Genomic DNA, 16,701 nt, shown 5'->3' on the forward strand with positions numbered 1-16,701 from the left:
TACTTACACTTCGCCTTCATCGCACTTCTCGATTTTTTCTTTAGCCGCTTCCATTTTTCGTATCATATATTTAGCCATTTTATCAAAACTTTGAACGCGTTGATCTAACGGTGCATTATCACGAAAACTCAGCGCACTCTCTGAATATGGACTCTTTAGAGTGATATTGGAGTCATCCAATGAAGGGGAAGTAGGTAAAATTTTGCTTTCGAAAAAGTTGGGTTTCTTCGCGCCGGGTGTCTCAATGCGACTCTAAAAGGAGATAACACAAATTGAAAAAAAAAAAGTTTTAAGTGTTCTTTAAACCAACGAAAGCTGAAAGCCAATCATCAAAAGCCGCTTGTTTTTTTCTTTCTTTGAAACAAGTCTTAAATTTTGCTTTAAGGTTTACCGTATCACTATCGGAATCAAATGTTGGTGTCATTTCAAGTGAGAATCTCGGTATATCCTCATCGTCAGAAAAAACCAATGGTTCCAAATCGTAGCTTGTCTCTTTGTCAGCACCATAAAAACTATCACGCACTGACGAATCCAACAAACTCTGTCTCTTAAGCGGCTTTTGCTGCTGCATACCATCTTTGGGCTTTGCCTTCTTGGGCGTATGTTCCTCATCCAAATTGAGCGTAAGTTGACGCCAACGTTTTGTTTGCTTTGGTGCGGAATGCGCTGCTGTGTTCACAGCAGTTTTTGCTTGCTCCTCCTCATCATCATCTTCTTCAGAGTCACGTAATATATCACGTTCCGTTGCTATGCGTTTACGCTTCTCATCGAAGGAAATACGCTGCTTCTCTACACGCAAAAATGGCGTACTGGAGTTGAGTGGTTGAGCATCGTGCAACTCTACATCATCTGGTAGTGGTGAGAGCGGTGTTTGTGATTTAGGTGAATCACAAAGTGAACGTTTGCTTTTGCTGCGTTGCAAATCTTTGCTGTCGGCATCCACGCGCAACGAAGAGTCTGAATCTTCGGAAAGATCTACAATTTGTACTGTTTCCACATATTCAGGCACAAATGGTTCAACACTTTCCAATATATTTACGGTATGGATAATTTCGCCAACTCTTGGTTCAAATTCAATATTTTTCACGGACATTTTATCGTTTGATATATTATGTTCGCGTATCTCTACCATTTTAGCATGCTGTTCGTTTTTACGATTTTTGCGTTTCGGTGGTTTGGCGGGTACATTATCCGAGGTTTCAATGGGCGTAGCTGTTGATATGTGTGAGAACAGTGTGCTAGATTCAGCTAAGCGGAATGTTTGTGGCGGCAAAACATCGGGTAGTACTTGTGTCCCGATAATCGGTTGTTCATTGGGCGAATCGTTTGGCGTTAAGAAATCAGTGGTAACTTTTGAAGGTGTTTCAGTTTTGACTGACGTGTCCATTGAGTTTTGTGAATCATTCGCACCGGGTGTGCGTGCGCGCCGTTGGCGTACTGTATCGCTTACAATTACAATTTCTACTTCCGTATCAGAGTTTTGGTCTGCATTCGATTTGGACGTGGCTGTTGTTTTTATTGGTAAAAGTTTTGCCAGCTCAGAATTTTCATTGAAACGAGATTTTAAAGAATCCTGTATGAAATAGTAATTTTTGGTGCATGAAAAAAATGCAAAAATTCAAACTCTCCAGAAAAGTCTACAAAATTGGAAACTTATATTTTATGTCAATTTTGTTTTAAACAATAAATTCTGCCGGGTTTGAATAAAAGTTGAGTACGAATGAATAAAAAATGCAAAACCTGAAAATCTCCAAAAAAAGTCTACAAAATTGGAGACTTATATTTTAGGTCAATTTTGTTTTAAACAATAGATTTTGCTGGTTTCGAATAAAAGTTGAGTACTAAAACGCTTAGCTACAAACCCAAAGCATATTTCATACTACCAATTTTAAAATATCATAAAATTTTCTTTCGAATTACTTTATGAAATGCTTAATAGTTATCAATTGGTGTGGAATTCTGAAATATTTAAAATACGTTTATTAAAGCGTCGTTTAATTCCATGGCCGTAAGCAGTCAACATTTAAAGCCTAAAGCTTATTTAGCACCCATTCCAAAAGTAAACTCTACAAAAGTGTTTAATATTAGCAGTGTTTTTTTTTACATGTATATATATATGCACCTAAACTTTATATGGACTGCCAAGTGCATAGCTTCATCTACACTTATAAAATTGTTGCGCAGTAACGCTAAATTTCAGTATGCATTATACCAAGCTCCAACTGAAATGTGTCTCTCCATTTTATTTCTACACTGTTCTCAACCAACTCAGTTCTAGGTTATACACTATGAGCACAACCCATTTTGTAGCGAGTTCTTTTAAACACGATTTTTTAATTATGGCCGCTAGATGGGCCTTCTAAACATTATATAAGTGACGATAAGCGTTTTGTTTATACGCGTAAATGTAGATGTATATACATATAAAAAATAAGGCTATTTTGCAATACGTTTCGTAAGTTGATAAACAGTTATTATACAAGTAATATACACTAAAATGACACCAACAAATGTTTCCATTTAAATTTTATAGTGATACGGTGATTGGCTTTGAGGATGAAGGTGATGCGGTTTCTTAAATTTATTTTTAAGGTTTTTTTAAGCGTTAATTTACAATGGGATGATTATATGAGTCTCAGTATTAATTTTCAGATGTCTAATGGGATTTGCTGTGTGAATTATATAAATAAGTGTACATATATCAGTGGTTATTGGTGAATTTTAAATTACAATGTTACCGTCATAATAAAGAATATGAGTATCTACATTCCAACTGAAACTGAGAAAGTAACGTTTTAGTATATTTCCCACAAAGTTAATTCTTATATTAAATAAATTGGTAAAATACAACTTGAGTGCGATATTATTGTTGTTGTTGTTTTTGTTGTTGTAGCGATAAGGATACTCCCCGGTTTGTCGATGTTGATGGTCTTTTGCCGGATATAGATCCGATACGTTTCCGGTAGCAATCACCATTAGGGCATAATCCCGACCATCTCTGGAACTATTTAATATGTTCATATTGAACCTTCTAGGCCATCCCACCCTTCCAACCTAGCTCCATGACGAGATTGGTGTCGTCAGAGACTCGGCTGCTAAAGAAACAGGATTCGCCACGGGTAGGTGCGGCTGACAACTGGGTTGGAGAAGCTATATATTAAGCTGGCAATCTCCTTGAAAGGGTTGCGCTACACAACCACTTGAATCAGTTTCATATTTTAGTTACCTCTTACGACAGGCATACCTGCTGCGAGTATATTCTAAGCATCCTAACCCGCTGCAAACAAAAAGTTCACATTTTATTTATATAAATACTTTTTTTTCGAAAAAATGCAGATATTCAGTCTGTACTAGGACGGCAGAATTATGTCAGAATATCAATATAATAATTATATACAATGTACACAATATAGTATAAGTAAAAAGATATATATATATACATAGCATTTTTAAGTTAAATTAGTTTTTTTAAGTCAAACGCAACTTTTTTAAAATGAATCTAAATATTTTTCAAGTCAAATAAAATGAGGTCATATGAATGTGTTTTCAAATGAAATTAAACTTTTTTCAAATCAAATTAAACTTTCTTCAATTCAAGTTAAACTTTTTTTCAAGTCAAATGAAATTTTTAAATAAAATAATTTTTCATTTTTAAATCGAACGAAATTTTTTCAAATCAAATGAATTTTTTTTTATTTCAAAGTAATTTTTTTTTTTACTTTTTTCAAGTCCAATCAGGCATGCTTAACGAACGAAACGATATCATTTCGTTACGATAATCAACGCTAATAAACGAAACGAAGTCACTTCGTTTCGTTTATTAACGTTAAGATCGTCAAATTAACGTTCTTAACGTTAATAAACGAAACGAAGTCATTATCGTAACGAAATGATATCGTTTCGTTCGTTAAGCATGCCTGAGTCCAATGAAACTTTTTTCAAATAAAATGAAACTTTAGCAAATCAATTAAAATTTTTCTCAAATCAAACGCACTTTTTCAAATCAAATTAAACTTTTTTCAAGTCAAATTAAACTTTTTTCAAATCAAAAAAATTCTTTTCAAATCAAATTAAACTTTTCGCAATTCAAATTAAATGTTTTTCATATGAAATGCAATCTTTTTCATTCTTAATTTAAACTTATTCAAATCAAATGAAACTTTTTTCAAATCAAATGAAACTTTTTTCAAATCAAATCAAATTTTTTCAAATCAAACGAAACTTTTTTCAGATCAAATTAAACTTTTTTCTAGTCAAATGTTTTTCATATCAAATGAAACCTTTTTCAAATCTAATTTAAACTTATTCAAATCAAATGAAACATTTTTCAAGTCCAATGAAACTTTTTTAAAATAAAATAAAACTTTTTTCAAATCAAACGAAACTTTTTTCAAATCAAATTAAACTTTTTTCAAGGCAAATGAAACGCTTTTCATATGAAATGAAACATTCTTCATATTAAATGAAACCTTTTACAAATCAAATTTAAACTTATTCAAGTAAAATGAAATTTTTTTCAAATCAAAGAAAACTTTTTTTAAATTCATCTTTTCAGCTTTTTTCAAATCAAATTAAACTTTTTTCAAAACAAATGAAACTTTTTTTAAATGAAATGAAACTTTTTTAATTAAATGAAACTTTTTTAAATTAAATTAAACTTTTTTATTTTTAAGTAGGCAGTGCAACGCCCCTTATTAAAAAAAAAACTATATTCACTTTGCCACAATTATTTGAAGCATCCAAAATTTACTATACAGAGTCCATATAAGAGTGGGGAGTGGGAGTGAGAGTCGGAGTCAGATACATGGAATAATTGATGGACAATATCAAAAAGAAAACTGTAGGTTATAGTAGACCGAAATGGTATAGAGAGAGAAAAGGGGAATGTAGGCAAACCAGTTTTCGGTCAGAACAAAGGTTATACATATTATCCAATTATTTCAATTTCTTTCAACTACCAGGCATGTTTTTCTTGAACAAAAAAAATTTAACATCCTAGATTTTACTCTGGAAATTTTATTGAGAAAAGTGTTCCGAAAGGATTTTCGGTGATTTTGTTTTATTCAACATTGTAGATGTGAACTTAAATAAGATAACAGATGGATAGACAGTTAATTACGAAAAAAAGTAAATGTCTTAACTTTACAAGGCAGAATTAAATACAGTAGTGAACAGAAAAATAGCAGTGGCTATTTCGACAACTTAAATCTTCTCTTATTATTTGCGATATTTTAACAAAACACATCAGTGAATTTTGTAACTGGAAATATGCAAACCAATATGAAAAAACGTTTTCGAAAGAAATCGGAAGATTTTCAAAAGTTTCGAAATTTGTTTGTTTTGGAGTACTCTGATTGTTTTTTTTTTTTTTGTTTTTTGAAAGCGCAGTTTTGTAGGCCAATCAATTCTTGTCTAACGAATACAAGTTAAAGTAGTCTCAAAATTCGCACTGACTTTTAACATTTTTTTCAAAATGTGTTCAAAATTGTGTTCCCTGTTAAAAAAAAAAAACTTTCGCACTTTGTAGGAAGAAAAATCTGGAACAAATTTGCAAAAACTAGCGCGAATTTTGAGAGACCTTTGTTGACTAAACTTTGACTGGCTACAAAACTACATATTAAAAAAAAATTAGCAAACTGTCGACTTTTTTTCGAATTTTTTCGAAAAAGGTTTTTAGATTGATTTGCATAACTTCAGTTACAAGGTTCACAGAAGTTATTTCCCAAACCAACGCAAATAGAAAAAAAGAGCTTATTACCGAAATGTGATATAAATTGTCACTGCTAGTTTTCTGTGCGCTACTGTAAATATTAATATATGAGGAGACAACAAGGCAAATGAGAAATATTCGTACATGTAGTTATGAAATCTACAAATTTAATATGATTAAGCTCAAAAGCAAATGGTGCAATATATACGTGTGCGTGAATAAATACAGGCAGGAGTTAAGGATTTACTGAATAACTAAATTGCTAGGTTATTTCTTATAAAATGAAATGGAAAAATACCAATGAATGAAAGCACGCACAACATGCAGCACATTTACAGTGACATTAACACAAGGCTAAGTTCGGGTGTAACCGAACATTACATACTCAGATGAGAGCTATGGAGACAAAATAAGGGAAGATCTCCATGTAGGAAAATGAACCTAGGGTAACCCTAGAATTTGTTTGTACGATATGGGTATCAAATGAAAGGTGTTAATGAGTATTTTAAAAGGGAGTGGGCCTTAGTTCTACAGGCATCTACAGCCTTTTCGATATATCGCCATAAAGATGGACCAGGGGTAACGCTATAATGTGTTTGAACGATATGGGTATCAAATTAAAGGTATTAATGAGGGGTTTAAAAGGGGTGGTGGTAGTTGTATATGTGAAGGCGTTTTCGATATATCGACCAAAATGTGGACCAGGGTGACTCAGATCATCATCTGTCGGGTACCGCTAATTTATTTATATATGTAATACCACGAAAAGTATTCCTGCCAAGATTCCAAGGGCTTTTTATTTCGCCCTGCAGAACTTGAGTGAGGTCAGATAAGTACGTGACCTGAGTTTAGTAAAGATATATCGATCTTTGCTCAAGTCATCGTGTTAACGGCCGAGCGGAAGGACAGACGGTCGACTGTGTATAAAAACTGGGCGTGGCTTCAACAGATTTCGTCCTTTTTCACAGAAAACAGTTACCGTCCAAGAATCTAAGCCCCTATGAAATTTCACAAGGATTCGTAAATTTTTGTTCGACTTATGGCATTAAAAGTATCCTAGACAAATTAAATGAAAAAGGGCGGAGCCACGCCCATTTTGAAATTTTCTTTTATTTTTGTATTTCATTGCACCATATCATTACTGGAGTCGAATGGTGACCTAATTTACTTATATACTGTAAAGATATTAATTTTTTTGTTAAAATTGGAACTTAGGAAAAAATTGTTTTTAAAGTGGGCGTGGTCGTTCTCCGATTTTGCCAATTTTTATTAAGCATATATATAATAATAAGAGTAACATTCCTGCCAAATTTCATCATGATATCTTCAACGACTGCCAAATTACAGCTTGCAAAACTTTTAAATAACCTTCTTTTAAAAGTGGGCGGTGCCATGCCCATTGTCCAAAATTTTACTAATTCTCTATTCTGCGTCATAAGTTCAAATCACCTACCAAGTTTCATCGCTTTATCAGTCTTTGGTAATGAATTATCGCACTTTTTCGGTTTTTCGAAATTTTCGATATCGAAAAAGTGGGCGTGGTTATAATCCGATATCGTTCATTTTAAATAGCGATCTGATATGAGTGCTCAAGAACCTACATACCAAGTTTCATCAAGATACCTCAACGGACAGACGGACGGACGGACGGACATGGCTCAATCAATTTTTTTATCGATACTGACGTTTTTGATATATGCAAGTCTATATCTATCTCGATTCTTTCATACCTGTACAACCAACGGTTATCCAATCAAAGTTAATATACTCTGTGAGCTCTGCTCAACTGAGTATAAAAAGGAACCACACATTACAAGCACACTCAAACTCAAGCACATACATACATATAAAGTACACAGCCATATAGAACAATGGTGCACAACGCAAATTTTTTATAATAGTATGTGTGTACATGGAGAATTCTTAAGCATAGAATTTACGCATGAGATTATGACTGCTTGAGGTACAAGCGAACACTAGGCCTGATTACATTCACGACGGCGGCTACGAAACGACAGCTGTCAAATTATTTTTAAACATGTTCTTATTAGAGTCGATATTTTCGGCGCGACATAGCAGCACAACAATCAATCACAAAAGCCGTTGTAGCCAGATTAAACCCAATTCTTTTTTTGGGAAACGACAGTCAGTGGCGTCCTTTTTATTTTGTCAATAAAAACTAAAATAGTAGTAAACAGCAGATAATAAAAGCTTAAAATCATTCTTTTGGGCGTTCTTTAAATATAGTTCATGTTTTTTTTTTTCAAATTTGTTCGCTACTGTTTGCTTTAATTTATATTGGTGGCTGCCGCGTTCAAAGTAATCAAAAAGTCAATGCTTGGCTACGGTTGTCGTCAAGCTTTTCTTTATTGTGGTTGTGGTCTGTGGACGCCGTGTGGAATGGAATCAGCCCTACTGAATGGTTGCTTTATTTTCTGAATCTCTGTTGCTGCGCTCACGATATTTAAATGAAGCTCTCGAGGACATCTCTGGTTTTCATGGAGATGGTTTGAGCATAGCATTGACGCATGAGATGTTTACTGCTTGAAATACAAGCTAAAACTGACTGCCTACTTGTCTTACTGAATATATGTCACTGTGCTCACACGATATGTGTATGAACGCCGAACAGTTTTCCAAAGCTCTCGAGTGCACCACTGATATGAAAAATTAAGCGTTAGTTCAAAAGCAAATGAAAAAATTAAAGCAAGAAATGAAAGTATTTACAGAGAAAGTTGTGATATGTTACAGTACGTAGGTATGTATGTAACATTAGCAAAATTACAAATAGGTATTATAAATTACATACCACTACAATAGCAATTACTTGTTGTTGCAGTTTTACTATTTCCTGATTTGATGGTGTATTTATTTGTTTAAGCTCATGCTCCATGGCTCTGAAATGGGATAAGTGGAAAGGAAAGTTAGAGAGAAGTACTGCACAACATCGCAGATCTAAATTTACCTCAACGTTTCCGGTGATATATTGTCCAAATTTTGTAGCGTCGATTTCATTTCAGTTAAACGTTTAATCACATCAGCGCTCGTTAGCTTTAAGTAAATCCTCTTCAGCTCATCAATCCTTTGACGCGTATCTTCCATGCATGTTTGATCACAGGATTTACTATATTCATCATATAAATCTTCGCAATGCTGCAGTAGATCTTCAAATTCTAAGAAGCCTGAATTACGATCTTGCATATCTTTTGGCGATTCGAAACGTCTTATCAATTGGTCCGCATTATCGAAACATTCGTCCAATTTATGCGCCAATTTAAGTAATGTTTCAAGAAATACTTTAGATTGTGTAACATTTTCGCCAAGCGCATTGTAGAGATGTTTTAGCGCATCAATGCGTTGACTCAGCTGTTTGGGTGAACGCGTAAATTTATCTTCGCACACTTTACGTCCCGTTTTGATGGTGCTCTCAATTTCTGGTTTAATTTCGGAGAGTGTGCGATAAATTTGCTGAAAAATGAAGAAATGGATGGTGTTAGAAATAAAGTTCAATAGTAACATAAGAGTAACGGATAATACACACGAATACAATACCCCCAGCGGGTAAGGGGGTAAGAATATACCCGCGGTAGGTATGCCTGTCGTAAGAGGCGACTAAAATACCAGATTCAAGGGGTGTGTAGCGCAACCCCTCAGGTTGCCAGCGCAATATATAGCTTCTCCAAACCTAATTGTCAACCTAACCTATCCGCGGCGAATCCTGTTTCACTAACAGACGAGGCTCTGGCGACCCCAAGCTCTTCATGAAACTTGGGGGTGGGGAGGGAGGGGATGGCCTGAAGGTTTAATGTGGCCACATAAATCGTTCCCGAGATGGTCGGGCTAGCACCTTAATGGTGCTGTGGTACCGGAGCGTACCGGATCTGTATCCGGCAAAGGACCATCACATCGATAACACTCCCCAAAGCCTTCGGGGAGCAACCTTATCGCTACAACAACAACAACAACGACAACAACGAATACAATAAGACGCGTATAAAGACTCATTTGCCTAATCCGAAATTTCTTGCGTGTTCACTATAGTAATGAACTTGAAAAATGAACGCGAAGTTAGCGCAGCACCTTCGGCGTGTAAAAGAATTAATAGATCGCGGATTTTGTCGCACATTATTCGCTAATTAGGTGCAAAGAGAAAACATTCGTTAATAGTGTTGTTTTTTTGCTGCCTCGCTAGGTTCACGTGAAGTCAGCGAAGCACACTCGTATAGACTGAACTATATTACACTGAACGAAATGTGACTCAACTGGTATTTTTCCGCGTATTTGTCGCTAATTAGTAGCGAAAAGAAACATTTTTCTCTCTTTTTTAAGTACTTTTTTTTAGTACTTCGCTAAGTAAAGCTGAATCACCAAAGCAACTTTGTGAAAACAGACTTATCATTCAGTGATTGAAATACGACTTAGCCGGTAATTTGGTGCGTAATAGGCGCTAATTACACCCTCTAAAAACTGACTGGATTCAATACGCCGGTTTCAATTATGAGCTATTGAACAGTGAAAGGTATCCTGAATAGTGAGTTATGGGAATAAAAATCAGTAAATTATATACTGTATTGTGGAAAACATATGCTACTACATACATACTTATGATCCAATCGAAAGAACCAAGAACTCTGTTAAGATAGCAGCCCTTGGACTCCTAAAATGCGAGTTAATGGCAAACAAAAAACTGCTCATTGTGGGAATTGTCCAAATTCGGTAGCTGCTCAAGCCATTTGAAAATATTTTGCACAACACTGTATGCGATTTATTGTCATTGAGGTCCTTGTCGTGAAAGATATAGAGCGCAAGCATCTTGTTATATGGTGCCTGAGTTAGGAGTACTATTAAATTATGGAGAGACGTTGAGGGTCGGTAAAGAATGGGCATGGCAGGAAAACGTCTTGGAAACAGACGCAAATGTAAGCTACTCAAAATGAGGCACGAAGAAATAAGTAGACTGGATGATTCGCGGTTCTTTTTCTTACATCGAAGTTGATGTATGTGAGAACTAAAGTAGATGCAGACCACGTTTACTAAATGGTGGTGAGAGTTATCTTTCCTTTCCTTACTTTGTAACTCGTCCCCAGCAAGTCACATTTCGGGCAGTTATTCGTTTGGGCATGTTCTAAAACTGGTTCTATGTAAAACACCTGGCTGTGGATGAATGATAATTTAAACCGTCGTTTGTAACACCTACAGATTCATATAGGAAATTCGAGCCCTAGGACAGTAATATAATCTGACTGATACGTAATATACCCGGCAATAGACTACACAGGTTCCTAATCCAAAAACGATATTGAAGGATTTATAACCATTTTCGTTTGCTGTAGTTTTAAACGATATATATGACAAACGGAATGCAGATTTGAAATCGGTTTTGCAAATATTCGACACAGGGTCCAAGGTTTAACTCAAACCAATTTTTAACTTTCAGCAATGATATATTTTAAACTTACCACACATTTCTGATACTGCCCCTGAACCGTGCTCGGCCCCGCCGAAGCCACATCCAATACCAATGTTGAATGCTCGACAGCACGTAACTCAGCTACTGCACGATTCAAGCGACTCTCATAGGCCTGCTGTGGCGCTGTACATTTGTTCAACTTTAGCTGACACGCCTTAAAGCGCATTTCCATAAGATTCAGTTTCTCCTGCAAACGATTGGCAGCTTCAATTTTACCATTGCGTGTATGCTCCGCAATAAGTTCATCGATTTCCGGAAAACAGCTTTGTTTCTGTTCGAATTCTTTAACCAAGCGCTGAAATTAAATGACAGAGATAAATGTACTACTTTGTCTGACTTAAGTGAAGCGAGACCTTAACTATTTACCTGAAAGTCATCGGGTAGATCCTCAATGGTCACATCATTCTCCAAATGTTCGCTGAGTATTTCATCGACGCCATTTAACCACGCCTCAAATTGTACAATACTTTTTTCAGATCGTTCAGCTTCACTAACCTCCTTCTCCAGTATTTCGGTACGTTGTTTAGCAAGTAACTGTAACTTTGTCCAACGTTCCACAATACCATCGATTTCAGCGCGTATCGAACTTGCCATAAATTCATGTTCAATTAGCTCATTGCCAATTTCTTGAATTTTATCCAGCCATTCGTTGGAGTGGGCGCGCAGCACATTCTCGAGATCCTGAAATTTTTATTAAAGAATTTATGAAAGTGCGCTAGAAATTTTAGTAAACAGAATTGCCACTTACATCCAGTTCCTCAATGATCTCTTCTGCGTCCGCATTCTCTGGCGTGCTACCTATTTTATTCTCCAAACGATCCAAATATCCCGTTTCGGAAACCATAAACTTTTTGAACTCACCCAATTGCGTTGAAATATGCTCCAGTAGCGCTGTCTTGGCATACACCAACGAAGTGACCTCAGTCCAGCGCGCACTCAAGCGCGTAAACTTCTTTGGTAACTGTGCATACTTGCTATCCACTTGTTCACCCGTTGTCTTGAGCTCATCCATTTGCAGCAACAATTCACCACCAAAATCATTCAGCTCACGAAAACTCACCGATTCACGCTCGCATGTCTCTTTGAGTGTTTGAAATTTACTCTTTATTTGAAAGAGCTCATTTGAGTTGTTAATCTCGGAGATTGCAGTTTTCGGCGTATTCCGCTCAAGTTCGTTAAGCCACACTTCAGTTTTCGTCAAACTCTTAAAAATATCTTCAGCTTTATCGAGTACTTGCGTACGTTTTAGCGCTTGCCCTTTGTGCAAATCTTGCACTTTTGTAAAAAATTCATTAAGCTCTTTAATTTGCGCTAGCAAATGCTCACGATGCGTCGGCTCTGCATCTTTGATGAGTACCTCACAAAAATTACGCGCGCTCATCACATCAATTTCAATTTTACGTAGTTCCATATTTAGACGATTACTATCACCCACAGCTGGCGTTTGCTCATTCTGTGTTAGCGACTGCTCTGCACCTTCGATATCGTCGCGTTTAAATTTCGCCTCAAGCTTGCGCAATACATTCAATATATCATTGTACTCGGCGTTGAAGTGATTAAGATTTTCAATCGCTGTTGTTTGTTTGATAACGCGCTCATTAAGCTGTTCGGGTATTTTCGCCCAATTCTCAACAAACTCAGTGCCTATCACATCGGGACGCCGTTCACACACGTACTCATAATCCTCTCTCAAAATCTCCAATTCCTCAACAAGCGCATTTAAGTGCTTTTGCTGTTGCTGCATTGGTTCAAGTTCGGTAACGACCACCTTTACACCCGCCACCTTCGACATAAAATCCTCTAAATGTTGCAGCCGCTGATTAAGCTCATCAAGTCCACCTTTCTCTTGTATGAGCGTTATTATTGCGCGTTTCATATCATTCCAACTTTCGTAGAAAATATTGAAATCTTCTTTCCATTCGCAAAGTTCTGCGCCTAGCGTTGCCGTTATCTCTTTGGCATCCGTAATCTCAACACTCAATGATTCCATGTGACTTAGGCGTTGCTCCAAATCAGACTTACTTGCTGTGAGCGAATGCTGTTTGTACCAGTCACGCGAGTCAGCGAGCACTAATTTGAAACCTGTCAAGATATTGTAGAACTTCTCTTTCGCAATTATTTGCGCTGTCACAGATTTTTGTTCGTCGACGCGTTTTATGAGCTCGGCATAGCGTTCATCTATCTGTTTTATTTTTGTCGCTTCTTTGATCATATGGCGTTTGATATCTTCTTGCTCGCAAACTTCATAGAGCGCTTTGAGCTCATTGCTCGTTGTTGCGCGCTTCGCCATCTCCTTTTCGAGTGTAATCAATATTTCACTTTGATTGCGCAAACTTTGGCGTTGCACACTGTGCAAACGACTTTCACAATCATCAAGAAAGTTGAACATTTCTATTATGCGTCCGGTGAGCTGATAAAAATTGTTAGAGTTGCGCAGTTTGCGTTTCTTATTACCCTGTGGCGACTCTTCTTCGTAAAGCGTTGCTATAACGTCGTTATTCTCATCTTCCGCTTGCGCGCTTTCGCTACCTTCACCAAATCTGATAAGCATTTGGAAGTCAGTCCAACCATCCGGACGCACAACGCGACTATCATCGTATGAAGCGCGATTACGTCCGAATTTGAAACCTTTAGCCTCTATACGATCAGTTTGTACCTCAACGATTTGCTTTAGCGCATCCAAGCGATCTTCAAAACTCTCCAACTGCATAAGCACGCGCTCACCCTGATCGTCACCTTCTTGCAGCGAGGCTGCCACCATTTGTCGCAAATCGATCAGATAGCGCTCTAGCTCAAACAAATCTTTCGCACAATAGTTTAGATCATTCATGCGTTTTGTAATACCACCAAGATCAATTACATCCTTACTCTCCATCGTTTTTAGATCTTGCTCGCGCGTATCCAACCAGCGATAGATACATTTGTACTGTTGCAATTTTTCCATGCGCAAATCACTCCACTTGGACACATGCGACCAACGTTCGCCCAGCGCTGATAGCTTATCTTCCACATCATTAAAATTGCCCGATTCATCATTGACTATAACAACCATATTACTCAAACTATCGACCAATGCTTGCTGATTGTTTAGGTCGTCTTTTAGTTGATGCGCTTCGGCAATTTGTTGTTGCACAGCAGGCAAACTTGGTCCAATATTTGTCATATGCGATATGCGATCTTCAACGTTGGTAAGAAAGAGACGCAACTTATCGATTTGTTGCGTTTGAAATTCAGCTAAGCGCGCCAATATTTTAGCTTGCACGTCAAGTGCTTGCAAACGCAGTGTTTCCCAACGTTCATTGAGCAGCACCATTTGTTGACGTATTTCATTTTGATCTTCGGTCGTAAGACCTGTGCTCTTTTGTGATTCGTTAATCAAATTTGAACCCTCTTCAAGCGCTTCGCCAACATATTGTTGATGTTCGGTTAGTTTAAGCATAAAATTTTCATTTTCATGAAACTGCAGCTTTGCACTTTGAAAGTCACTGGGTTGCGGCAACTCACGTGAGAGTAATTGCTCATCTTCTAGCAATAAAGTGAGCACCGCCTCCAATGCTGCCTGGTAGCTAGTTATCTCAACGGATGCATTTGTCGCTGTGCTAATAGGGCGTGATTTGTCTTGGGTCATGCGCAAATAATCTAGCGGTTTACTCTCATTCTCCATACCCACGATATCCATAATGCCGTGCATTGTTTCGCTACTATACTTAGCAGACTTTATTGCATCCGAACCACTCTGTGGCGTGCTACTCACATCGGAGAATACCTCTTCAGCACTACCTAAAGGCACCTCATCGAGATCAGTAATGTTTGTGGATTGTGCTTCTTGCGCTTTCTCATCGAATATCACCGTCTCACCAGCGCTATCGATACGGTCGCGATTACGTAACGATTCCATTGCATGATACAAACACATTACATACATTTGTATCGATTTATTATCGGGTTTGTGTGTATGCACATCTTCGGGATCGAGTAGTTTTTCTATTTTAAAATATTTATGTGCTAAATCGAATGCAGTTTTGAGGCGTGATAGCGGGTGTTGCGTTAACGCTGCACTCAAATCGATATCGTCGAGATGTGCTTTGAGTATCATAAGAAAAGCGCGTCCATCAGCCCAACTACTCGAGAAATCATGTAATTGTAAACCGTAGGGTTTTGTGAATTGACGCGCCCATGCAAGCAATGATTTCTCCACACCATTACAAGATTTACTCTTGACTAGATTTTGACCATTGAACTCGAGCGCTATAAGCCAGATGAGGCCAAGCGTTAATTTGGGATTGCCAGCGACTATGTCATCACTTGATATATTCACTAATTTGATGCCATGCTCTTGCATTACTTGCGTGACTTTATTGATGTTGTTGATGTGATGTACGCGCATGCGACCCCTTTCCGGTTTCTGTATGATATTGAAATAAAAAAAAATAAAAAGAAATATTTACAAACAAATTGGTTGTTTTTAAGAGATGTAATTGTTGTTAGTGATAAGTTGCACATCGACTGCTGAGTGGAATATCAGCGTATCTGGGCTGCTTTTAAAAAAACGACCTATCCCATAATTCGATTGAAGAACACCCTTACTCAGAATTCGTTTCGAAAATTCCCAATCTGAGCATAAGTTCAATACATTTTGATGATAGATAGGGCGTGCTTGAACCGAATCCTAAGATAGAGCATTTTCCGAGATGGTCGGGCTAGTGCCTTAATAGTGCTTGTTACAGAGACGTACCGGACCTTCGGGGAGCGTCTTTATCGCTGCAACAATAACAACATAGGATGTTTTTGAAACAAATTTTGAGTTGGTGCATTTTTGAGCAGTAAGCCGAGATATGATAATACTCCACGCAGCTGTCGACATATTGACAGAGGTCTGGCTTTATGATTATCTATATACATACGAGAGCTACGCGAGCTTTTCTTCAAGGCTTAGTTGAAAGTACAACCACAAATCAGCCGAAGACCAATACTCTTCTCAATTAAACACTGAGCCATACCATCTTTTTTCCAGCACGGTGAACGTGAGTTAGGCAAGTCAATTTATTATGCCTGTGCCAGATTGCTGGCGGTAAAAGACGTGAGCTTCGTCTGAATTTCTCTTTTCATGCGGCAGACATGCTGAAAGATAAGAATCTACTGTGCCAGTTAAAATGATTGACCATGCAGCGAAGGTCGGCTAGGTTATTTTAAGGTAGTTTGATTTAATACAAGCTCTCTTGGCGGCATGATGGGCTTATGAGATACTATATAAGATAAAAATTAAGTAATTTAATTAAAAAAATAGATACTCAGCGTGAGCTACCTCTGAGAAGATTTAGTTCCGGTTTCTCTTAAATTTTGGGTCGCGCTAATTTTTAATTGTTCCTACGAATATGTGGGATGGTACCTACATATTTTATGTCAACTTCCAACGGCAGCAGCAAATCAGATGAATTTTCACTTAGAAGCTTTTCACGGCATACACTCGGAGTGTTTGTCAAACCACTTTCTGGAGCAACTTGTTTCTAATTGAAAAAAG

General features: G+C 37.2%; 1 protein-coding gene across 13 annotated transcripts in view; it reads right to left on the minus strand.

Moving 5' to 3' along the window:
• The window catches only part of Dys (Dystrophin), a 1,130,370-nt gene that overhangs the window by 948,073 nt on the left and 165,596 nt on the right, over positions 1 to 16,701 (minus strand). For 11 of the 13 annotated variants that reach the window (XM_067758240.1, XM_067758241.1, XM_067758256.1 and 8 more), the window contains 7 exons: positions 11,929 to 15,585; positions 11,547 to 11,861; positions 11,170 to 11,475; positions 8,676 to 9,178; positions 8,520 to 8,607; positions 392 to 1,573; positions 8 to 252 (listed from right to left, as the gene is read on the minus strand). In XM_067758240.1, the coding sequence (XP_067614341.1) occupies positions 8 to 252; positions 392 to 1,573; positions 8,520 to 8,607; positions 8,676 to 9,178; positions 11,170 to 11,475; positions 11,547 to 11,861; positions 11,929 to 15,585 (6,296 nt within the window). The remainder of the gene's footprint in view (positions 1 to 7; positions 253 to 391; positions 1,574 to 8,519; positions 8,608 to 8,675; positions 9,179 to 11,169; positions 11,476 to 11,546; positions 11,862 to 11,928; positions 15,586 to 16,701) is intronic. The other 2 variants (XM_067758266.1, XM_067758279.1) reach the window with 1 other exon arrangement.

The sequence above is a fragment of the Eurosta solidaginis genome, chromosome 1 (genome assembly GCF_040869045.1).
Source record: "Eurosta solidaginis isolate ZX-2024a chromosome 1, ASM4086904v1, whole genome shotgun sequence".
Classification (NCBI taxonomy): Eukaryota; Metazoa; Arthropoda; class Insecta; order Diptera; family Tephritidae; genus Eurosta; species Eurosta solidaginis.